At 40.5% G+C, this 25,385-nt stretch overlaps 1 protein-coding gene across 18 annotated transcripts in view; it reads right to left on the bottom strand.

The window, feature by feature from the left end:
• Window positions 1–1,614: 1,614 nt before the first annotated feature.
• The window catches only part of RBFOX2 (RNA binding fox-1 homolog 2), a 623,882-nt gene continuing 600,111 nt past the window's right edge, over window positions 1,615–25,385 (bottom strand). For all 18 annotated transcript variants that reach the window (XM_073592800.1, XM_073592799.1, XM_073592790.1 and 15 more), the window contains one exon: window positions 1,615–5,435. In XM_073592800.1, the coding sequence (XP_073448901.1) occupies window positions 5,391–5,435 (45 nt within the window). In that variant the 3' untranslated portion in view covers window positions 1,615–5,390. The remainder of the gene's footprint in view (window positions 5,436–25,385) is intronic.

Here is a 25,385-nt window from a genome sequence, read left to right as displayed (position 1 = left end):
CGACTTACAGCGCAACTTTGCAAGGCGATTTGGAGGGGACTTCAGCACGACTTTGCGCAACTTACAATGCGACTTAAAGTTGCCTCCACGACAGGCGACTTTGGCTGTGGCCAATCACAAAATAATCAGCTTTGTGGGAGGGAGGGGGTTGCCGTGGGAAATACCTGGGTAAATTATTTTCTTCTTCTTGTAAAGTCACTTCAATATAGATGGAGATCCGACTTGGAGGCAACTTCCATTGAAATCTATGGGTACATGTTGCCTAGAAGTCGCCTTGAAGTAGTACAGGAACCTTTTCTGAAGTCGGAGCAACTTCAGTAGTGTACATTAAGACGGCTCTCATTCACTTCAATGGAATTTCTTATGTCCAGCGACTTGGGGCAACTTGAGGTCTGACAAGTCGGATCCCAAGTTGCTGTAGTGTGAACCGGCACTTAGTTGTTGGATTTGACATTCCTGTTGGCCAAATCCTACAAAAGTGAAACAAATTTCTCTTTACCACATGGGAGAGAGGACTGAAACTCAGTTCTGGGCACTGCACTAAGAACTAACAGGAAACACTGGCAGAAATTCAGCTTTTAAATATATATATATATATATATATATATATATATATGCGCTAGGACATCAACATCTAATACTGCATGGTTTATTGTGTTATTTTCACAATTTAGCAGCCATTGCAATATATTTATGAAAGTTTTTTTGTTTTGAAGAAAAAAAAAAATGGCAATGATATTCCAATTAATTAGACATTATTGCCAACAATTCAGCCATCAGCATTTCTCTGCTGATGGCATTCACAAGAAAAGAAAGGCAAGTTGAAAACTAGTACCCTGATATTAACTGAAACTAATTGTAGAATTAATCAAGCCATGGTTCATGCCAAAACATAGGCTATAACACATGACAAAATTCCTAAATTCAAGAATATATGGCTTCCTTGGACGACACATTTCCTGCCTTCTAATTTTGATGCAACCTTATTGATTGCCTGGGTAAATTTCTCATGCATTTTCATTTTCTCATATTTAATACATGGTTGAAAACACGCCTTGGATTCCTTTCCTCTCTCCTCTTTCCTTTCTTTCCTAACCCTTTCGCTATCTTATCTTTCTTTTTCCTTTCTTATACTCCTTTCTCTTCATCAGGTTCATATAGCGTCACTTTTAATTATATTTCATGTTTCTATGACGTTATTACCACTGGAACTTCCTGTTACTTGAAATATGAGAGCGACAATTCCTTAACACTTCTTTTATTTAAGAAATTAGATATTCTCAAATTATAATTTTATTGAGATTCTATTATTCTATCATAGTCTATGTTTAAACGAAAAAATTGTCAACTCAGATATTTCTTATAGTGTTAAAGCAAAAATGTCTAAAGTAAGAGACAACTTTATCTTTTGTCATATTATAATGTTATACTGTACCTTACTATTGTATATTCCTGTATTGCTTTTGAACCTGTTCCCTGACTTATAAAACTTCAACAAATTTGACAAGAAAGGCAAGTTGACTATACTTTAACATGCAAAAAAGGTTTCTATTGCTGCAATTTAAAAACTTTAGATTATACAAATAGCCCATACACCAAACAAGTAAACCTCAATAAAGCTTAAAAAATTATTTAATTTAATGCAATGTTGCACTACATGAAACAGCTATACACTGAAAGGTACATGACAAACATTTGAATAACAGTTTCCCTTTAATCATAATGTGAACCTAAATTTTAGAAGGTAAATATAACATTAAAGCAAAGACAGGATAACAATTTATGTTAAGCAAAGGGTATAAAAGAAAACTGCAAATGACTTTGGCATGGTGGACTGATGTAAGTATATTAAGCAAGTGACTGCATTAGGGAGGAGCTATGTATTTACAGTATGGTACACTAGATTACATTGGAGCTTTAATACAAACATGGAACCAACTGCACTGTACATAAAAAACATGGCTAAAACAAGTTGCATATTATAAACGTACCTATTTAAATAAATGTGTTTTAGGCAAAAAGATAGGTCTTGTGAGAAAATCTGTGCTCATATGGGTGTAGTTAATTGTATCCATGCATTACTGGTAAAAAGGGCCGCAAAAAGTGCTCCATTTTCTTTGTACAGGTATACTGAAATTTGGTTTAGGTATGCCAACGCAAACAGCATGTAATAGTAAAGGTGTACTATGAAAGGAGACGGCATTTCGCTGTCCATCTGTGCTACTACATGGTTCTACTGTAATAAATATACCCCTATATCATTTGTATTAAATAGTAGGTGTGCAAATATTATCCTAACAGATTCAATTCTCCACAAATTCTATTTCCTCTAGAATAATATGCACTGTGTAAACAAAAGAAATTGAAGTAAAAACAACCACTATATCATATTAAATATATTATGCATAGGTCTCCCGTAATTTCGGCTGCTCATAGATGGGCAAATATCTCCCTGAGAACAGCAGGTGAGAGTATATCTGCCGGCAATTAACCAAGTCAGTGGAGTGCATGGACCCGCTATGATAATGACAGCAGTTCACACACAGTTGTTTGAGCCTTCACTCTTCTTCACACACACACACACACACACGTGAAGAATGAGCCCTGTTCAAGCCAATATTTTCCAAAAAGTTGGAAAATCTGACAATTGTCTCTAAACACCAGCTATCGCTCCCTAGGCAAGTCATTAGTAACCCAACTGTAGCAAATGATGCTTGAATTGAAGTATAGCATGTCAAAATTGGGGTGTTAATGTCATCCATAAAAACAAAAACACTCTAAAGGTGAAATTGCTTATTTTAAAACTGACACACCCTTCTTTCCTTTGGGTGCTCCATGACAAACAGAAAAGTTGTACTATCTATACCAAACTTTTGGCTTTATTGAGTGTATGATTCGTGGACAAAATGCATTGTTAAAAAAAAAAAAAAAAAGATTTCCAGTAGCACATGGGACTGTCCTAAGAAAACTGGGATGCATGGATACTAGAATTATGACAGATCTATAATACAGTGTGCAATGGAACATTCTGCAGGCATACAGCACACTCCACCGATTATTAATACAATAAAATGCAGTGCACAATGGAAAGACATTGGCTCCACTGCAAAATGGTGTCACAATTACCTCAAAGTAGCAAATTATAATGTACATCACAATTTATAGTATTTATAGGAAGACAATGACAATCCACTATTGTGGAAAGTTTCAAATTTTACCTGACTGATTAATGAATAGCTGCAATATTGTCCAGAGGAACATTAGGATGCCCCTCCCAGAATTATTCCTCTTTTCCCTTTCACAGGGACATAGTTGCTCTATTAATCCCTTAAATTTCAAGGAATTTGATTTTTTTTTTTTTCAGCACTAGAAGTTAGTGGAAGTTATTAAATTACAGCTCCTCAGAATATATGTTGCCTTTTCCCTCTGGCTTTGAAGGAGTTTAGCAACTTACACAGTAAATAGCCCAATATGCACACTAAAGTATGATTTTGTATATGCGAGTTAATGACTGACTAAATATACAATACCTTATCACGCAGCTTATTACTTTGCCAGCTGCCGATATGAGGTCAGGTCCTTTCTCTAGGACGGACATAGTGACCAGCACAAAAGGAGGATGACAATATACAAAGTATAGACGGTGATAGTACAGTTCTAGAATTCTAGTTACTGTTTATAATAATCCTAAAACAGAACAATAAGGATACAGAAATAGAACATGCCTCAGATGCAGTCATATTTAGATCAAGTTTCAGCAATGGCAAGCATGCTTAATGTTTTAATCTGCATATATTATTTTGGCTTGGAGACAAAAATAAAAATTATACTAGCTGAAAGTACTGAAACATACAACTGTGATCACCTTTCTTTTGTTCTATGAACCATAGAACCATGCTTTATACTGTACACACACACACACACATACATATATATATATATATATATATATATATATATATATATATATATATATATATATATATAAAAGAATATTAAGGAATATGTATAGGACACATTACTTGTATGTAATTGGAACCTGTTTTCATGTTTCGTATTCGGTTTCTCCTGCAAGTAACACTCTTGTCTCCTAGCGTTAGAAAGAATAAAACCCTATTCTCTCTTACAGACTCATCAGCTGGGATAAAAGCATGAAACCCCGAGCATTACAGGATAACATGCCAAATCTATTTGTTTACATTTTTAAAGCTGACCTAGTGCCATGTTAAAGAGGATTAAAAAATGGTTAAATATATTTATAGTAAATATTAACACAGTTATAGTAGGTAACCTAACCTCTGATGAGGTGTTCTGATCCCTTATGCTGTGTCTCCTGTGTACACCCTGTTTCTTGCCTGTGCCATTTTATTATGCCACCAGAGGCCAGCAACATCTTCTTAATAAATCAACTTCTACTAGATGCTTACCCACTGAAAACAGATGGTATCAGCAAATGTCAAATGAGAAACTGCTCAGTCTAGCAATAGTAAAGCCAAAAGGAAGGCAGCTCTGCCTGAACACTGTTTTATGCCAATCGTCTGCACTGGCAGAAATGGTAAGATTTATGCCTTAGCACAACTCATGTGAATGGGAGCTAAACTGCTTCAGGACAAGAATTAAAAAGGGACACGTAACCATGTATGTTCCCTGGTAGCATGATGGGTACCCATTTTAAGATTTTTCTTGATTTTAATCACAGGTTCGCATTAATATGTTTACCAAAATGGCCCAAACAGCTTGTTTCAAACATCATTCACTTTGCCAGAGGCTTCTAGATAAAAACGTTTAATTAAAAAATATTAGACTTAACTCTTGCATTTCCTGAATGCCCCCCTACATGTTGAAATATCCCACTTTCAGCGAATGTCCTTCAAAGTATAGAAAATAACGATAAAAAAAAAGCTCACAGCACATAATTATGTAAATATTATATGTACATATATGTGTGTATGAATGTATGTAATATATATATATATATATACATACACACATACACATACACACACATACATATACACACACACACACAGATATATATATATATATACACATACACACATATATACACACACGCATTTTTAACACAGTTAAAAAATAAAAAGTAACAATCTTTGGAACGAAATGAACACAAAAAACTAAATGCAGAAATAAAAAATACAGATTTCAAAAGTAAGCTGAGGTATAAAAAATGTCTTTTGTGTTTGTTTTCAATATTTTTCAGTTGATTTCATCCATCTTGCGCTGCCAGAAAATTCCAAGAGGAGATTTTCACTGTAAGTATTGCAAAAGCCGGGCCTCGTGAACTTTGATAGTTGAGAGAAAGGGAAACAGCAAATGGGGAGACGGGCAGTTTTGTCCAGATTTTATAGGAAATAATTGTTTACGTCACTTCAGTACGGAGCAAATCGGCTGTAACCGCCTCTGTATAAGCTCGCCTAGAAAAGGGGGAAAAAAAAAAAAAAAAAAAAAAGTTTTGTTCAGTTTCACTTTTCAATGGAAGTAGAACATCTTACACATGAAGTTGAGTGACAGTAGCTTCTCTTGCATGCATATCAGTAGGAATGCCAGCCTAAAAAAAGAAAGCAGCCCCATTTACTGAAACTTTACAGCCGAGGAGATGACAGTAATGAAAATGACTTGAGAGCTTTCAGTCAAATAGCCAGGACTTTACAGATGTTCTACATAAGCACAGACCTACATATATATTTTAGGTTAACAGATGTGGTAACACAGTAAACATGCCATTTAAACTAGCACAAACAAAATTTAAATATACATAACTGTTAAGTGCATTGCATTTGCACCTGAATAATGAAATCAGATGCTCATACACAACACAAATTACGCAAACACTGTAGACAAAAACATGGATTTTCTGGCAAATACACGTACATTCACACACAATCTAGTTGAGATTTAAAAAAGATTCTAACATGTTTATTTTTCTCTGAATTTATCTGCTGTACATTGTAAGGGAGAACTGTGCACAAATAGACTAACGTTCCTTACTCAGCTTGTACCCTTAAAGTGGTTGTAAACCCTTACAGACCAATTTTTACTAGAGTTAAGCCTATATATAATAAGGCTTACCTGTAGCTACCCCGGATATCGCCTAAACCTGCACAGTTTAGGAGATATCCCCTGTATCAGCATGCGCCGACGGCATCGGCACAATCGCACTGAAACAATGGTACGTGTGTGCCGTCGCTTCAGCTAGTGTGCCGTTACGTTAGTGTGCTAGTGATGTCATCGCAGCTCCGGCCAATCACAGCACCGGAAGTAACTCCTGGAGCGATGCCGCTGGCCGGAGCGATGTACGGGGACTTCGATCTAAGGTATTTCATAATGAGCTAGTATGCTATGCATACTAGCTCATTATGCCTTTGTCTTGCAGGTTTTTTGTTTGTGGGTTTGCAACCACTTTAAAGCCCAGTTCTGGGCCAAGAGATCAGCAATTTAAATTGGACCCCCCCAAGCTGATTATTATGCTCATGTTTAGGGGATGATACGTCTTTCCTAAAGTTGCACTCCTCGATATCCTCTGACCAGTCTCGGTGTTTCTCCTCTCAGACAAGGGGGGGGGGGGGGGTTGGGGGGCAGAGGGTATTTTAATTACTCTCTAATCCAGTTATGCTTTAAAGGTTTGTATAAAAGGTGCCTCCTTGCATCGCCATTAACCCAACATTCTTCTTCAAAGCATCCTGATAGCCCTCCTTTTTTGAAGCTTAAGAATAGCACATCCCAAAATGCTGCTTGGCTTCATTAGGTCATGAAGTGGTATGTTTTTTTAAAGTAAACCTGACTTGCCTGTTCAAAAATGACGAGTACGTGCAGACACTTGTGCTTGCCTTCACATTAAACAGCATAATTTTGACTTAATTATGTCACATAAAGACATGAGTCAATGGTCATGGAGTGCCAAGCCTCATGCTTACTGGAGCCAGAAATGGTACCAAAATAGCTTCAGCCGAAACCAATCAACTGGCCTGCATATTGTTAGAGTGTTCCATTACACCCCCCCGTCGATCAACCAGACACGTGCAACCACTCCTACTCTTCACACTATTTTCAGGCAGTGAAAATGGGCCTACATATCTGTTCTCCTAATATTTGTAATGCGTCAAACTAAAACTTTGCAAACAGAAGAATTTAAGCGAAAACTTCAAGATGAATGTTTAAAAACTACAACTGGTTGTGCTCTATTGATCTGCACTTGAAGCTAAGTGCTGACAAACTGGATTTCTACTAAGAGTGCAGTTTTGTAGTGAAATCACCATTTTATAATGTGGCAGGGCGTCTGACTTTTTCCTTTCAGATGGTGCAGCATTTGTCATTTGAGGAGAGGTATGAAAGCTTTATGAAAGTCATTGTTGTGTCATGTTTTCATCTAACTTTCCTCAGGTTTGCCTTCTGACAATACTAATTGTGTGTGTATGCTTTTATCATGGCCAGCTAAATCAGCTGTATTAGTAATTGGAATTGCATTAGTATAGAATGTGCTTAATATTTTCGCTAAGGCATTTTGTTCAAACTTTCATAAACCAAAGCCAGCCAAAACTTTAGAATGTGAAAGGGCTGGATCCTGTGTTATTACCATCTGTGTCCCTATGGGGAAGATTTCCCCTGATGAGGCCGGTAGTGATGGGAAATCCTTTAAAGGGACAAAATCAAAAACAATTTTGAAGTGACACTAAATTCATTCTCAACTCAAAAGTACCATCTATTGCTCTCAGCCCACCCCAAATTCTGTTTGCTGCTGTGATAGAATTCCTGTATAATCCCACTGTATGTAGGAATGTTGCCACCTCTTGCCTGCCGCCAGAATGGACTGGGTACATTAGGATTTGTAGTGTGCATCATCATCAGTGCTCATTCAACACAAATGGAAGTGGAAAAAGAAAGGGAGAGGTTTGAGAGCTCTTGGAGAGGTAGCAAAAAAAACTGGTAAACAATTTAATGAAAAATGGACTACAGAGCCATAAGGAAGTGGATGGATTATTTTTGGAGAAAGGATGTGGTTTAGTGTTGCTTTAGGCAGAGCAAACAAAAGTTAGAAAGTACAACAATCTTTTTATTGTGGTTTGTCCTTCTGGTCCTTGTACTCAATAGCGGAATGTTAGAAAAATATGCATATGAATTGAAACAGTCAATACAATAATTGATGATGTTATCTTATAATTCACCCAACATGTTTCGGAGTTTTCATCTCCTACTGGGGTACATAAGAGGATCAATTATGTATCTAGAATGTATTAACGGATAGTTTAGATATATATAGAAAGATGGGAACATCCATTAATCACAATATAAATGTGTGTATGACATATACTTACAAGATTGCTAAGACTGTCATATGCAACACATTGCACTTGAAAAAATACAAAAATGGAGCGAAGGTGTGTCCCGGATATGCCCCTCTATAATGTCTGGCCTTTTGGAATAAGATTATTTACTGAAAGGTGACCTGACAAACCCGGGAAAACATCAACAACCAAGACTGCTGGAGGCTCTGCCTCCCCTCGACTCCAGCAGCTCAGGGAGCCGAGGAGCGATGCGATAGCCCTGTACCTCCCACCTAGATCTCGGTCACAGCTGATACTAATCGGCTGTATCCGTGATTGGTGGGATGGTATTATAAAATTACAGGCTCTAGTAAAGCCCAAACTGACACTATTGGGTTGAGTGCCAGGGTGTGCTCCCACATGACTGCCTGTCTGCTCTAAGGTATGTTCACATCCATTTACTTGGTCCTCTTTTGTGGCTGCTCTGCCTGTCCTTGGCTGCTTTGGATCTCTGTCAGTCCTCTCCGGTCCTGACATTGATAATCGACCTCAGTTTGGCCATATATATATATATTTGTTCTTAAAGTTTATACAATGAATTGCTCATGGATACCTATTGAATTGCCTCTTTAGCAATCAATTCTATTCATGACTACAACTGTGTATACACACATTGGCCTGGTTAAATCTAATTATTATTTCCCCTCTTGATCGCCAACTACATTCATGCCATCTTGTTGACATTGTTCATATTACTAAGTTTAATAGACACATATTATCATTCCTAAATTAGATCTTTGCTCACTGGATGTCTTTCCAAGCGTTCAATTTGTTGAAATCAGCTAGTACTGAGGGGGTCATGACTGTTTTGAGGATTGATTATACTTGTCCATTGATCTTTCCTGGACATCCAGGCAGTCTCAATTAACCATATGGCCATTACATTCATATACCTGTTGATCTCATTTTTTCAGTGGCCATCCACATTTGAGCCTAGTATACTTACCTATGGGTGAGTGAACACCAATTTAACCATCACGAGGTATGATGTTGGAATCCAGTATCTTATGTATGGAAATGCATTACTCTTTGATAAATCATAACCACCACACATACATCTCTATTACTTTTATCTACAGGGCTCTGCCTCCCCTCAACTCCAGCAGTCTTGGTTGTTGATGTTTTCCCGGGTTTGTCAGGTCACCTTTCAGTAAATAATCTTCTGCCAAAAGGCCAGACATTATAGACGGGCATATCCGGGACACACCTTCGCTCCATGTTTTAAATATTCCAAGTGGAATGTGTTGCATATGACAGTCTTAGCAATCTTGTAAGTATGTGTGTCATACACACATTAATATTGTGATTATTGGATGTTACTATCTTTGTATATATATCTAAACTATCCGTTAATACATTCTACACATAATTGATCCTCTTATGTACCGCAGAAGGAGATGAAAACTCCAAAACATGTTGGGTGAATTATAAGATAAACATCATTAATTATTGTATTGACTGTTTCAATTCATATGCATATTTGTCTAACATTCCGCCATTCTTATTCTGTATTTTTCACTATATGTATTCATTAATAAAATATTTACAATTTTCTACTCATACGTACTTAGGTCCCTTAAAAGTCCAGTTAGGGGTCAATCTTGTTTTCTGCCCATATGCAGTAGGGGTGTCATAGGGACCAAAAGTGGGGAAAAAACAAAAACCTAAATGGGACTGGTAAAGCACTGCAATGTTCTAATTAATGAAATTACAATCATTTTAACAGTAAGGCCCCTTTCACAGGGGCTGTCCAAATCAGGTCCGCCTGTCAGTTTTTTCAGGCAGACCGGATCGAACCCTGCATTGTCCTCTATGGTACGGCGGATGCCAGTAGACACATGTCCGTTGACACCCAGCCGCCAAAACCAGAAGGCTGGTGGTCCTATTTTCCATCCATCTGGCGGATCGGATGGAAATGCACAGAAGGCCCGTTTCCATCTGATTGCCCTATAAAGGAGAGTGGAACTGTCCGTGTGGCTCAGTGGAGAGATCCTCCACTTAGCAAGCGGATTCTGCATATCGGAGGAGCCAGTGTGAAAGGAGCCCAAGTAAATAAACAAATCCTAAAACATACTATACATGCACATGTCAGTGAATCAACATGAACACCTCTAATGTGAGTCTAACAGATGTCAAGGTAATAATGAGTTCTAGTTATAACTCATTAATCCCTTGACATAACTATAGTTTACTAGTTATACTATACATGTAAGCATTATTATGCATGCAAAAGGAAAGCCTATTTTAATCATGTGGGGTTTAGGTAAAGCTGGGTATACATGAACAGTTTTTTTTCATTCAAACTGAGGGTTAAAAAAAATAAAAAATAATATGACAGATGCCTGCATCAACACAACACGTTTCTGCAGGGATCTCTAACACTGTTCTATTGTATTCTGACTGCGGGGATTCTCGCCAGAATACACAGATCAGCGCTTGCAGTCATTGGCTGTGAGCACTGACCAAATATTGGTTTTCCAGCATGACCGCTGGACAGAAGCTGGTCGTTAGACTGGCTTCTGTTGAACAGACATGTGTATTGGGGCTAAAGCAATTGCATGTCTATGTATTGTAAAGCAGTGCCTCCAGAATTTCCACTAGATGTTAATCGTAATCCATGAAACATATCAAGGTGCTTTGGGTCCAGTACAGCTTGATACCTTTGTGATGTCATAATTCATGTACATGTGATAATGCCTTAACCACTTCCAGCCCAAGGACATCATATGACGTCTGACTTTCAGTGGGGATATCTGAATGATGCCTGCAGCTACAGGCATCATTCAGATATCTTTTAGAGCCGGCTATTCTGTGCACTGTAAGAACAAACATAGCGGCAGTTCCGTCGCTTGATTGTTCTTACAGGCGCCGCCCTCTGGTGCTTCTCCGGGCATTTCTGTGCCATCGGGGACCCAGAGAAAGAATCTGCTGCCGCAGGATGAAGAGCATAGAGATTTCCGGTGACCACATGGTCACCAGTCATCTCTATAACCGTCAGAGACCCGGGTGCGATGTTATGATGTCAAATCCGGGCCGCACTTTTAAACAAAGCTGCGATCTTGGCTGGAAAGCATGGGATTGTACTTTTTTTTTTTTCTGATGTGTTCAAGCCTGGAGGAGAGATGTGGGGTCTTATACACCCCATAACTCTCCATAAAAGGACCTGTCACGCATCATTCCTATTACAAGGGATGTTTACATTCCTTGTAATAGGAATAAAAGTGATCAAAACAAATTTAAAGAGAAAGTGTATAAATAAAAAAAATAAATAAAAAACAAAGTAAAATAAACAAAAAAAATTTAAAAACACCCCCGTTCCCATGTGCTTGCGCACAGAAGCAGACGCACACATAAGTCCCGCCCAGATATGTAAACGCTGTTTAAACCACATATGTGAGGTATCGCCGTGTGTGTTAGAGCAAGAGCAACAATTCTAGCACTAGACCTCCTTTAACTCTAAACTGGTAACCTGTAAAAAATTTTTTAAAGCGTCGCCTATGGAGATTTTTAAGTACCAAAGTTTGGCGCCATTCCACGAGCGCAATTTTAAAGCGTGACATGTTGGTGTAACATCTTTCACATTATACAAAAAAATGGTCTAACTTTACTGTTGTTATTTTTTTAATTCATTAAACTTTTTTCCCCAAAAAAAACACGCTTTTGAAAAATTGTTGCGCAAATACCGTGCGACATAAAAAGTTGCAACGACTCATTTTATTCCCTAGGGTGTCTGTTAAAAAAACAATGTTATGGGGTTCTGAGTAATTTTCTAGCAACAAAATGATTTTTACATGTAGTAGAGGAGTGCCAAAATGGGCCCGGGATGGAAGTGGTTAAAGAACTCAGTCAAGTAATTGCCAGACCATTGTTCCTAATTTTTACGAACAGTCTACTGACTGGAATGGTACCAGCAGATTAGAGAAAAGCCAATTTAGCTCCAATAGTTAAACCAGGGCCAAGATACATCCCTGGGAATTACAGACCAGTTAGCCTAACATCAATAGTATGCACACTCTTGGAGGAGAAAGGGGACTATATACAAGATTTTAGTAATGAAAACGGTATCATTAGCAGTAATCAGCATGGATTCATGAAGAATCGTTCTTGCCAAACCAACCTATTAACCTTCTATGAGGAGGTGAGCTGCCATCTAGATACAGGAAGGCCTGTAGACGTGGTGTATCTGGATTTTGCAAAGGCATTTGATACAGTTCCCCATAAACGTTTACTGTAAAAACTAAGGTCTGTCGGCATGGACCATAGGGTAAGTATATGGATTGTAAACTGGCTACAGGGGGGAGTTTAGAGGGTAGGGATAAATGGGGAGTTCTTGGAATGGTCCGGTGTGGAAAGCGGGGTCCCCCAGGATTCTATTGTGGGACCAATTCGATTTAATTTATTCATAAACAAACTGGAGGATGGGATAAACAGTTCAATCTCAGTATTTTCAGACGATGCTAAGCAGGGCAATAATTTCTCCGCAGGATGTGGAAACCTTGCAAGAAGATCTGAACAAATTGATGGGGTGGGCAACTACATGGTAAATGAGGTTTAATGTAGAAAAATGTAAAATAATGCATTTGGGTGGCAAAAACATGAATGTAACCTACTCCCCAAAGGGGAGAACCTCTGGGGGAATCTAGGATGCAAAAGGATTTGGGGGTCCTAGTAGATGACAGGCTCAGCAATGTCATGCAATGCCAAGCTGCTGCAAGCAAAGCAAATAGAATATCGGCATGCATTAAAAAGGGGATTAACTCCAGAGATAAAACGATCATTCTCCCACTCTACAAGACTCTGGTCCAGCGGCACCTGGAGTATGCCGTCCAGTTCTGGGCACCAGTCCTCAGGAAGGATGTGCTGGAACAGGAGAGAGTCCAGAGAAGGGTAACAAAGCTAATAAAGGGACTGGATGACCTTAGTAATGAGGAAAGGTTACCAGCACTGAACTTATTCTCTCTAGGGAAGAGACGCTTGAGGGGATAGGATTTTAAATGTACAAATAATGTGCTGGTGACCCCACAATAGGGATAAAACTTTTCCGCAAAAGGAAATTTAAAAAGACGCGACCATTCACTAAAATTAGAAGAGAATCGGTTTACCTTAAACTGCGTAGAGGGTTTTTTACTGTAAGAGCGGCAAGGATGTGGAATTCTCTTCCACAGGCAGTGGTTTCAGCAGGGAGCATCGATAATTAAAAAAAAACTATTAGATAGGCACCTGAGCGACCACAACATACAGGGTTATACAATGTAATACTGACATAAAAGCACACACAGGTTGGACCTGATGGACTTGTGTCTTTTTTCCAACCACACCTACTATGTAACGTATCAACTTGCAAAAGTCTGCTGGGCCCGCAATTGAGGTTTTCATGTTGATTCACTGTGATGTAAAACTTAGAATATGTCTTAGGTATTTATTTTTTGTATTAATCATCTATAGCAAAATGATGGCCAGGCGGGACTTTCATTGATCTGGGTGGATGACATGTGACGTCCTCCTGGAACATGCACAGCCAATGACTAATCAGTGTACCGGCCTGCTGGTGGTACCATGTGATCACTGTGACCAATCACAGCAGATCACATGACCATTGTGAACAATGGATGGCTTCCTTTCATGCCATCCATTGTGTACAATTGTGTTGCTGACTGTGATTGGTCACAAGATCACATAGTACAGACAGGGCCAATCACAGCCCATCTGTACCAAGTGATTAGCTGTGGCCAACAGAAACACACACTGAATTAATCAGTTTCATTCAGTAAAAATGGTTGCCTATACCAGTAAGATTTATCGGTATAAACAATCATCTGTAAAAAAAAAGAAAAATCCTGATCACGTCCCAGAGTAGTACAGTGTTACTATGGTAACACTATTGCTCTGGTCACTGTGTTAAAATCTTATTTTTTCCCATACTGTCATCAGTGTCCCTGATTACCGCCATTCCTGTTATATTATAATGCTGTACTGCACTGGTAAAAAAAAAATAATAATGGAAAAAAAAATTCTTAATTTTCCAAAAAATTGTGACAAAAAATTACAACTTCAAAAACTCACCATGCCCCTTACAAAATACATTGGACTGTACTCTCTGAAAAGTAATTTGGGAAAATTTGTACTGTCCTGGCCTTTTCAGGTCTCAAGAAATGAGTACATCAGGATAGATATATATCTATATCACACACCTCGATCGATCTGAGAATTGATCAAGTCTGAGTTCATAAAATATGGTAAAATATAAATAAAAAAAAAAAAATTATATATATATATATATATATATATATATATATATATATATATATATATATATATATATATATATATATATATATATATATACATATACATATACACACACCCATACCATATTTCATGGAATCGGACTTATCTCGATCTATCTATATGAAAATTGATTAAGTCAGAGTTCATAAAATATGGTATATTAATAATTTTCATATAGATCGAGGTGTGTGTGTGTGTGTAATATATATATACATATGCACACACACAAAATATATATATATATATATATATATATATATATATATATATATATATATACACACACACACATACATACACATATACACGCACACACAGTATCTCACAAAAGTGAGTACACCCCTCAAATGTTTGTAAATATTTTATTATATCTTTTCATGTGACAACACTGAAGAAATTACAGTTTGCTACAATGTAAAGTAGTGAGTGTACAGCTTGTATAACAGTGTAAATTTGCTGTCCCCTCAAAATAACTCAACACGCAAGCATTAATGTCTAAATGCTGGCAACAAAAGTGAGTACACCCTTAAGTGAAAATGTCCAAATTGAGCCCAAAGTGTCAATATTTTGTGTGGCCACCATTATTTTCCACCACTGCCTTAACCATCTTGGGCATGGAGTTCACCAGAACTTCACAGGTTGCCGCGGCAGTCCTCTTCAACTCCTCCATGACAACATTACCGAGCTGGTGGATGTTAGAGACCTTGCACTCCTCCACCTTCCATTTGAGGAATCCATGTCCTTAGTCTGCTTGTCTTCAGCAAACTGTTTGCAGGTTTTCTTGTGCATCATCTTTAGAAGAGGCTTCCCCTTCTGGGATGACAGACATGCAGACCAATTTGATGCAGTGTGCGGCGTATGGTCTGAATACTGACAGGCTGACCCCCCCCACCTCTTCAACCTCTGCAGCAATGCTGGCAGCACTCATACATCTATTTCCCAAAGACAAATTCTGGATATGACGCTGAGCATGTGCACTCAACTTCTTTGCTCAACCATGGCAAGGCCTGTGATGAGTGGAACCTGTCCTGTTAAACCGCTGCATGTTCTTGGTCACCGTGCTGCAGCTCAGTTTCAGGGTCTTGACAATCTTCTTATAGCCTAGGCAATGTTTATGTAGAGCCACAATTGTTTTTTTTCAGATCCTCAGAGTTCTTTGCCATGAGGTGCCATGTTGAACTTCCAGTGACCAGTATGAAAGAGAGCAATAACACCAAATTTAACACACCTGCCTGCTCCCCATTCACACCTGAGACCTTGTAACACTAATGAGTCACATGACACCGGGGAGGGAAAATGGCTAATTGGGCGCAATTTGGACATTTTCACTTAGGGGTGTACTCACTTTTGTTGCCAGCGGTTTAGACATTAATGCCTGTGTGTTGAGTTATTTTGGAGGGGACAGAAAATTTACACTGTTATACAAGCTGTACACTCACTACTTTATACTGTAGCAAAGTGTAATTTCTTCAGTGTTGTCACATGAAAAGATATAATAAAATATCTACAAAAATGTGAGGGGTGCACTCACTTTTGTCAGATACTGTACATACACACACCTCGATCCATCTATATGAAAATTGATCAAATCCGAGTCCATAAAATATGATAGAATATATATATATATATATACACACACACATATATATATATATATATATATATATATACACACACACACACATATATATATATACATACACACCATAGTTTATGGACTCTGACTTTTCTACAGACTAAAACAAGGATTTGGGTATTTTCACCAAAGAAAGGTAGCAGAAAACATTTTGCCCAAAACTTATGAAGAAAATTTGCAAAATTTTATAGTAAACGATGAACACCACTTTTTTTAAATTGGTCTTTTTCCGTTTATTTAGCAAAAAATGAAAATAAAAAACCCAGCGTTGATTAAATACCACGAAAAGAAAGCTATTTGTGTGAAAAAAACATGATAAAAATTTCATATGGGTACAATTGTCAAAGTGCAACAGCACAGAAAGCTGAAAATCGGCCTGGGCAGGAAGGGGGTGAAAGTATCCGGTATTGAAGTGGATGACATACTAATTTTATTAACTATTTCAGTACTTTTAAAGACCCATATAGGATTCTTTTTTGTTTAATGTAGTGAGGATGTTACACATCCTTAAAAAGAGGGAAGTAGTTGGTATACATAATGCATACATTCTCTTCCTTAATAAAATAATTCATACCCCTGGAAATTTTCCACATTTTGTTACGTTACAACCAAAAACGTAAATGTATTTTATTGGGATTTTATTTGCTAGACCAACAACAATTGGCACATAATTTTGAAGTGGAAGGAAAAATATCATTTTTTCGTCATACTTACATATGCACTGAAGACCAGGTAGCAGCCTTACAAATCTGAGCCACAGATACCCGATGGCCAAAAGCCCAGGAGGTTCCTACACCCCTGGTAGAATGAGCTCTCACCCTGAAGGGAGGAGCTTTACGTTTCAGACCGTAGACCTGAATGACCAATTGACAGACCCAATGGGCAATGAAAGTTCCGGAAGCTGCCTGCCCCTTCTTGGGTGCTTCTGGTAAAACAAAAACGAAGGAGTCTGATCCTTGGATCTCCGCAGATCTAGACAAAAACTCTGACTGCTCGCACTACATCTAAGGAGTGCGGTCATCTCTCTTCCGCCGAACGAGGCTTAGAAAAAAAAGGCGGCAAAACAATGTCCTGATTCAAATGAAAGGCCGACACAACTTTTGGCAAAAAAAGGATGAAACAGATTGTAACATGACCCTGTCATGGTGAAGGATCAAGTATGGTTTCCTACACGGAAGGGCCGCCAACTCCGACACCCTTCTAGCCGAGGTGATTGCCATCAGGAAGGCTAGCTTACGTGACAGCAAGACGAATGGAATTTCCTTGATAGGCTCAAATGGTTGTTTCTGTAACACTGACAGCACCAGGTTCAAGTCCCACACATAGGTGACCTAATGGGGGGGAAGCAAACAAGTTACCCCCTGCATAAAGGTTCGGATCAATGAATGGGAGGCTAAGGGCCTTTGAAAGAATACAGACAAGGCTGAAATCTGACCCGATTGTACTCAAAGCCAATCTGATTTCCACAGCCGACTGTGGAAAAGAGAATTTAACCATAAATTATAAAGCATAAACCAGGGAGAACTGGTTCCATGGAACTACTAGAGCATCTGCTCCAATTGCTAGGAGATTATTATTATTATTATGCAGGTTTTATATAGTGCCAACAGTTTGCGCAGTGCTTTACAACATGAGGGCAGACATTACAGTTACATTACAATTTGGTACAAGAGGAATCAGAGGGCCCTGCTTGTTAGAGCTTACAATCTAAAAAATAGATCGCTTGTTCAGGTTACAAACTGCTGTAGAAAGAGTGTAACACCGCTCAGACTGTGGATAAAGATTTCCTTGTGGGTGCTGGCCCTGGCTCACCACCGTCAATAGTAATTGAAGAAAAAGATTGGTTGCACATCATGGAAGGAAGAACCTCTGTAGAATAGCTACTTTATTGTCAAGGTTGGCACCAGCACAAGTTATCCGTGTTAAACCGGTCTACCAACGTTCCTGTAACGTCCTGTCTACGTCCTTTGGCACCTTGACAAAGTATTCTACAGAAGTTCCTCCTTCCATGGTGAGCGATCAATGTTCTTTTTCTTCAATTACAAACTGCTGTAGCTTGTTGTTGAACCTGGATGCCAATAGATCGACCTTTAGCCATCCAACGCTGGCAGATTTCCCAAAACATGTTTGGGTGTAGGGGCCATTCCCCCAGGCAGATCGGCTGGCGGCCGAGATAATCTGCCTTCCAGTTCTCTACTCTGGGAATTTAGACCACCGATAGAACCGGCACATGTCCCTCTGCCCAGGTTAATATGTGGTTCACCTCCTGAGTGGAATGGCTCCTGGTACCACCCTGGTGGCTGATATAGGCCACTGCACTGGCATTGTTGGACTGAACCCTGATGGGGCAGTCCTGAATCTTCACCGTCCAGGACCATCGGGCCAGACATACCGCCTGTAACTCCAGGATGTTGATGGGCAGGCTCTGCCCTTGACCATCACCCCCGAGCCCCTCTAGGGTCGTTCCCCAGCCTAAGAGACTGGAGTCTGTGGTCAGTACTCTCCAAGACATCGGGAGGAAGGATTTTCCCTTTTGCAGGTTTCGATCCTGCAACCACCAGCTTAAGCGTGCCCAGGGAGATAAGGACACGGGGTAATCCAGGGCTTGTGCTCTCCTTTTCAAAGCCGACAAGATGTTTTGTTGTATAGGCCTGGAATGGAACTGAGCGTAGGGAACTGCCTCGGAGGACACCATCCTTCCCAGAAGACTCATACAGAGCCGAATGGAGGGTTGCCTGGTGCCCCTTACCTGTTGCACCTGATCCTTCAGGGCACAGATCTTTACGTATGGCATAAATACCCTTGCCTGGACCGTATCCAGAATCAGACCTAGATACTTGAGACTGAGCAGGTCTCAAGGCTAACTTTTCGGTATTTATTACCCGGCCCAGGTTTTCTAAATACCGCACTGTGAAGGCTACACTGTGTTCCAGGACCTGTAGTGAGTGATCTCTGAGCATGAGGTCATCCAATTATCCGAGCACCAAGATTCCCTGGGCCCTTAAAAGACCCAGAAAAGGTGCTAGGAGCTTTGTAAACAACCAAGGTGCTGTGGCAAGCCTGAAGGGCAGTGCCAAAAACTGCAAATTATGTTCCTCTACTGCAAAATCGCAGGAACCTCTGATGAGGCTGAAAGATGAGTACATGTAAATACACGCCCTTGATATCGATGGAGGCTAAGAAGTCTCCCACCTGGAGCGAGGCTACTACCGAGCGGACTGACTCCATCCTGAAGGATAGGATTAACAGATGTTGATTCAGGGATGTTAGGTCCAAGATTGGCCTTATGTCCCCATTTGGTTTTAGAACAGTGAACAGGTTTGAATAAAACCCTGTGTCTCTTTTGGACACCGGAACCTGTGATGATCACTCCCTGATGCACCAACTGCTCTAATGCTTGAAGCCATAAGTTTTTTGGAGGATCCGCAGAAACGTTGGATCTTCGAAACCTCTGAGGAGGAAATCTCCGTAATTCCAGCTTGCAACATAGTTACATAGTAGGTGAGGTTGAAAAAAGACACAAGTCCATCAAGTCCAACCTATGTGTGTGATTATGTGTCAGTATTACATTACATATCCCTGTATATTGCGGTCATTCAGGTGATTATCTAATAGTTTCTTGAAGCTATCAATGCTCCCCGCTGAGACCACCGCCTGTGGAAGGGAATTCCACATCCTTGCCGCTCTTACAGTAAAGAACCCTCTACGTAGTTTAAGGTTAAACCTCTTTTCTTCTAATTGTAATGAGTGGCCACGAGTCTTATTAAACTCTCTTCTGCGAAAAAGTTTTATCCCTATTGTGGGGTCACCAGTACAGTATTTGTAAATTGAAATCATATCCCCTCTCAAGCGTCTCTTCTCCAGAGAGAATAAGTTCAGTGCTCGCAACCTTTCCTCATAACCAAGATCCTCCAGACCCTTTATTAGCTTTGTTGCCCTTCTTTGTACTCGCTCCATTTCCAGTACGTCCCTCCTGAGGACTGGTGCCCAGAACTGGACAGCATACTCCAGGTGCGGGCGGACCAGAGTCTTGTAGAGCGGGAGAATTATCGTTTTATCTCTGCAGTTGATCCCCCTTTTAATGCATGCCAATATTCTGTTTGCTTTATTAGCAGCAGCTTGGCATTGCATGCCATTGCTGAGCCTATCATCCACTAGGACCCCCAGGTCCTTTTCCATCCTAGATTCCCCCAGAGGTTCTCCCCCCAGTGTATAGATTGCATTCATATTTTTGCCACCCAAATGCATTATTTTACATTTTTCTACATTGAACCTCATTTGCCATGTAGTCGCCCACCCCATTAATTTGTTCAGGTCTTTTTGCAAGATTTCCACATCCTGCGGAGAAGTTATTGCCCTGCTTAGCTTAGTATCGTCTGCAAATACAGAGATTGAACTGTTTATCCCATCCTCCAGGTCGTTTATGAACAAATTAAATAGGATTGGTCCCAGCACAGAACCCTGGGGAACCCCACTACCCACCCCTGACCATTCTGAGTACTCCCCATTTATCACCACCCTCTGAACACGCCCTTGTAGCCAGTTTTCAATCCATGTACTCACCCTACGGTCCATGCCAACGCACCTTATTTTGTACAGTAAACGTTTATGGGGAACTGTGTCAAATGCTTTTGCAAAATCCAGATACACCACGTCTACGGGCCTTCCTTTATCTAGATGGCAACTTACCTCCTCATAGAAGGTTAATAGATTGGTTTGGCAAGAACGATTCTTCATGAATCCATGCTGATTACTGCTAATGATATCATTCTTATTACTAAAATCTTGTATATAGTCCCTTATCATCCCCTCCAAGAGTTTACATACTATTGATGTTAGGCTAACTGGTCTGTAATTCCCAGGGATGTTTTTTGGGCCCTTTTTAAATATTGGTGCTACATTGGCTTTTCTCCAATCAGCTGGTACCATTCCAGTCAATAGACTGTCTGTAAAAATTAGGAACAACGGTCTGGCAATCACCTGACTGAGTTCCCTAAGTACCCTCGGATGCAAGCCATCTGGTCCCGGTGATTTATTAATGTTAAGTTTCTCAAGTCTAATTTTAATTCCGTCCTCTGTTAACCATGTAGGTGCTTCCTGTGTTGTGTCATGAGGATAAACACTGCAGTTTTGGTTACTGAAGCCCCCCGATTCACTCGTGAAGACTGAGGAGAAGAATAAATTCAATACCTTTGCCATCTCCCCATCCTTTGTAACCAGATGTCCTTCCTCATTCTTTATGGGGCCAATATGGTCTGTCCTCCCTTTTTTACTGTTTACATACTTAAAGAATTTCTTGGGATTTTTTTTGCTCTCCTCCGCTATGTGTCTTTCATGTTCTATCTTAGCCATCCTAATTGCACCCTTACATTTCTTATTGCATTCTTTATAAATTCTGAATGCTGTGGATGATCCCTCAACCTTGTATTTTTTGAAGGCCTTCTCCTTTGCTTTTATATGCATTTTTACATTGGAGTTAAGCCATCCAGGATGTTTGTTCGCTCTTTTAAATTTATTACCCAATGGGATACATTGGCTAATGCCCTTATTTAATATGCTCTTAAAGCAAACCCATCTCTCCTCCGTATTCTTTGTTCCTAATATTTTATCCCAATTTATGCCTTTTGTCACTGTTGAGATGACCCACTTGTCCTGCACCACTGCTCTCCAAATGTCCGCAAATTAAAGCAGCCTTCCCTCCACCCGAGGACTTGGTGCCGGGTTTAGAAGAGTTCTGGACAGAGGGTTTTTTCTGGCCACTCATCTCTCCCTCGCATGTGCCTGTGTTTCACCTGCAGCTAGTTTACCTGCGCTAAGAGGCTGACAGCATTGAACCTGGCTGCAAGTACTCTGCAATGCTGGGCAGGGGGGGAAGCTTGATTTTACATGTACATTAATTAGTGATAAACTGCTTTTTTTTGGGTGGCAGCCAGGTAACTGTGGCAATCCCCATTCTGGAGGCAGGCAGCGTGGAAAGCGACATCCCCACCTGGAGGCAGGCAGCATGGCAAGCGACATCCCCATCTGGAGGCAGGCAGCGTGGCAAGCGACATCCCCATCTGGAGGCAGGCAGCGTGGCAAGCGACATCCCCATCTGGAGGCAGGCAGCGTGGCAAGCGACATCCCCATCTGGAGGCAGGCAGCGTGGCAAGCGACATCCCCATCTGGAGGCAGGCAGCGTGGCAATTGACATCCCCATCTGGAGGCAGGCAGCGTGGCAAGTGACATCCCCATCTGGGAGGCAGGCAGCGTGGCAAGTGACATCCCCATCTGGGAGGCAGGCAGCGTGGCAAGTGACATCCCCATCTGGGAGGCAGGCAGCGTGGCAAGTGACATCCCCATCTGGGAGGCAGGCAGCGTGGCAAGTGACATCCCCATCTGGGAGGCAGGCAGCGTGGCAAGTCACATCCCCATCGGGTGGCAGGTGATGTGGCAAGTGACATCCCCATCGGGTGGCAGGTGATGTGGCAAGTGACATCCCCATCTAGTGGCAGGTGACGTGGCAAGTGACAAGTGATGGTGGCAAACTGACACGCTCAAAGCTCCCACTGGTTCTGCAATATGGGGAGTTGAACTATTTCATTTTATATTACAATGTAATGATAGAAATAATACGTTTCAATCATCCTGACACCATACAAACCATGGTGCCGGGATGACTGAAGCACTAACACCAGCAAATTGCCAGCGAAAAATCGCTTAAGTTCCCCCCACCACCACCCCCCCGGGCCTTGCCACAATTTTCTTGCACACAGCCATTCCCGGTGCCAAAAAGGTTGGGGGGGACTGCTGCTTTAAGAACATCTGCCCTGTTTTCAGAAAGATCGTCCTCCTGGTTAGGCCTGTGAGGCCGTCTGACCTGATCCTATAAACATGCCCTGGAACAATTTAGCCCCTTCCTGACCAGGCCATTTTTTGCGATATGGTACTGCGTCGCTTTAACTGACAACTGTGCAGTCGTGCGACTTTGTACCCAAACAAAATGTATGTTCTTTTTTTCCCCTCACAAATGGAGCTTTCTTCTGTTTTTATTTTTTGCACTATAAACAAAAAAAAAAGAGCAACAATTTTGAAGAAAAAACAATTTTTTACTTTCTGCTATAATACATATCCCCAAAAAAATGTAAAAAAAAAAAAATGAATTTCTTCATCAGTTTAGGCCATAATGTATTCTTCTACATATTTTTGGTCACCTCTGTGGTTATTTTTTGCGCTATAAACAAAAGAGCGAGAATTTTGAAAAAAAAAGCACAATATTTTTTACTTTTTGCTATAATAAATATCCCAAATTAAAAAAAAAAAAAATCTTCATCAGTTTAGGCCAATATGGATTCTTCTACATATTTTTGGTAAAAAAATAAATTGCAATAAGCGTATATTGATTGGTTTGCGCAAAGGTTAATATATATATATATATATATATATATATATATATATATACACACACACACACACACATATTTTTATTAGTAATGGCATTGATCAGCGATTTTTATCGGGACTGCGACATTGCAGTGGACAAATCTGACACTTTTTTGGGACCATTGACATTTATACAGCGATCAGAGCTAAAAATAGCCACTGATTACTGTATAAATGTCACTGGCAGGGAAGGGGTTAACTCTAAGGGGCGATCAAGGGGTTAAGTGTGTTCTCTAGGTGTGTTTCTAACTGTGAGGGGATGTGACTGACTGGAGGAGGAGCCAGGTCCTTGTTCCTAATTAGGAGGAACAGACAATCTGTTTCTCCAGCCCTTTCAGAACAGGGATTTGTGCGTTTGCACACACAAATACTCGTTCTGGATGATACGTCGAGTAAATAGATACCTAACATGTCATGCTTTGAAATTGCGCACGCTCGTGGAACTACGGTACCTAAAAATCATAAGCAGAGATTTAAAAAAAAAATAACGGTTACCAGGTTAGAATTACAGAGGTCTAGTGCTAGAATTATTGCTCTTGCTCCGACGATACCTCACATGTGATTTGAACACCATTTACATATGCCTTGTGACAGTAATAGGTGTGACAGGTACTCTTTATGGAGGAATCGGGGGTCTAAAAGACCCCAAATCCCTCCTTTGCACTTCAAAGTATTTAGTTCGCGAAAAACGGTGATTCTGAATACTGTTTTTTTTAAACGGGCGCCATTGGCAGCCGAGTAAACCGGAAGTGATGTTGCTTCCATGTTTCCACACAGGAGACTGGAACAAAGCCATTTACTGCTTCCTTCCAGTCTCACTTTAGCCGGCGGAAGTGCCGGATCGTGGATCGGGAAGCCTGGGAAAAGCAGCAAGAGGGGGGGGGGGCGTCCCCTTCGGGATAACAGCCGAGCAGCTTTTAACCGCATCGGTTGTTATCCCTGAAGAGCCAACTGCCCGCTCTAAAAAACAGTACTGCTGCATGCATCATCCCGGTATAACCCCTTAAAGCAGATGCCGCATATGTGTGTACGGTCGGCGCTAAGGAAGAGACTGCCGCATCTACAGCTGGCATGCTCCATTTCTTAACTAACTTTTCCTCCATGGGATATAAAAAGGTAAAACTTTTAGGAGGAATGAAAATCCTGTCAGGTTGTTCCCAATCAGCATACACCGCCTGTTCCAACAGCGGGTGCAAGGGGAAAGCCTGTGCAGCTTGAGGAGGCTTCAGGGACCCCAAAGAAGACAATGGAGGCTCAGAAACCTCTGCAGGAGGTAATGTAAAGGCAGAACAAACCATCTAGGTCCTGCTGAAAAAGGTCCCCAGACAGATAATGCCCCCCCCGTACTGCGAAGGCGCAGCGCTTGTACAGTACGAACCACAACGGAGCCGCTGAAAATAGCCGAAAATGAACAGCTGTGAATCAGCTGTACACAGCGCCTGCGCAATGGCCACGACACTGTGCCAGATGCTGCCGCACGCGCCCAATGCTTGCGCTACTCTGCAAGGGGTGGGTGTATTACTGTTATATCGTGTAAGGGGCAGATGACTACAGAAGAGGCCAAATTTTAAATTGATGGGCAGAGCTGATAAGGGGTGGTTTTAACAATAAACTACACGTCTTTGCGGGGCGTGTTCAAACAAATGAAGGGCGGGTTTAGCAATGTTGATAGGCGGTTTCAATACTTGGCAGAGTAT

Source organism: Aquarana catesbeiana, linkage group LG07 (assembly GCF_042186555.1).
Source record: "Aquarana catesbeiana isolate 2022-GZ linkage group LG07, ASM4218655v1, whole genome shotgun sequence".
NCBI classification, from domain to species: Eukaryota; Metazoa; Chordata; class Amphibia; order Anura; family Ranidae; genus Aquarana; species Aquarana catesbeiana.
This window is presented reverse-complemented; position numbering and strand designations above follow the sequence as displayed.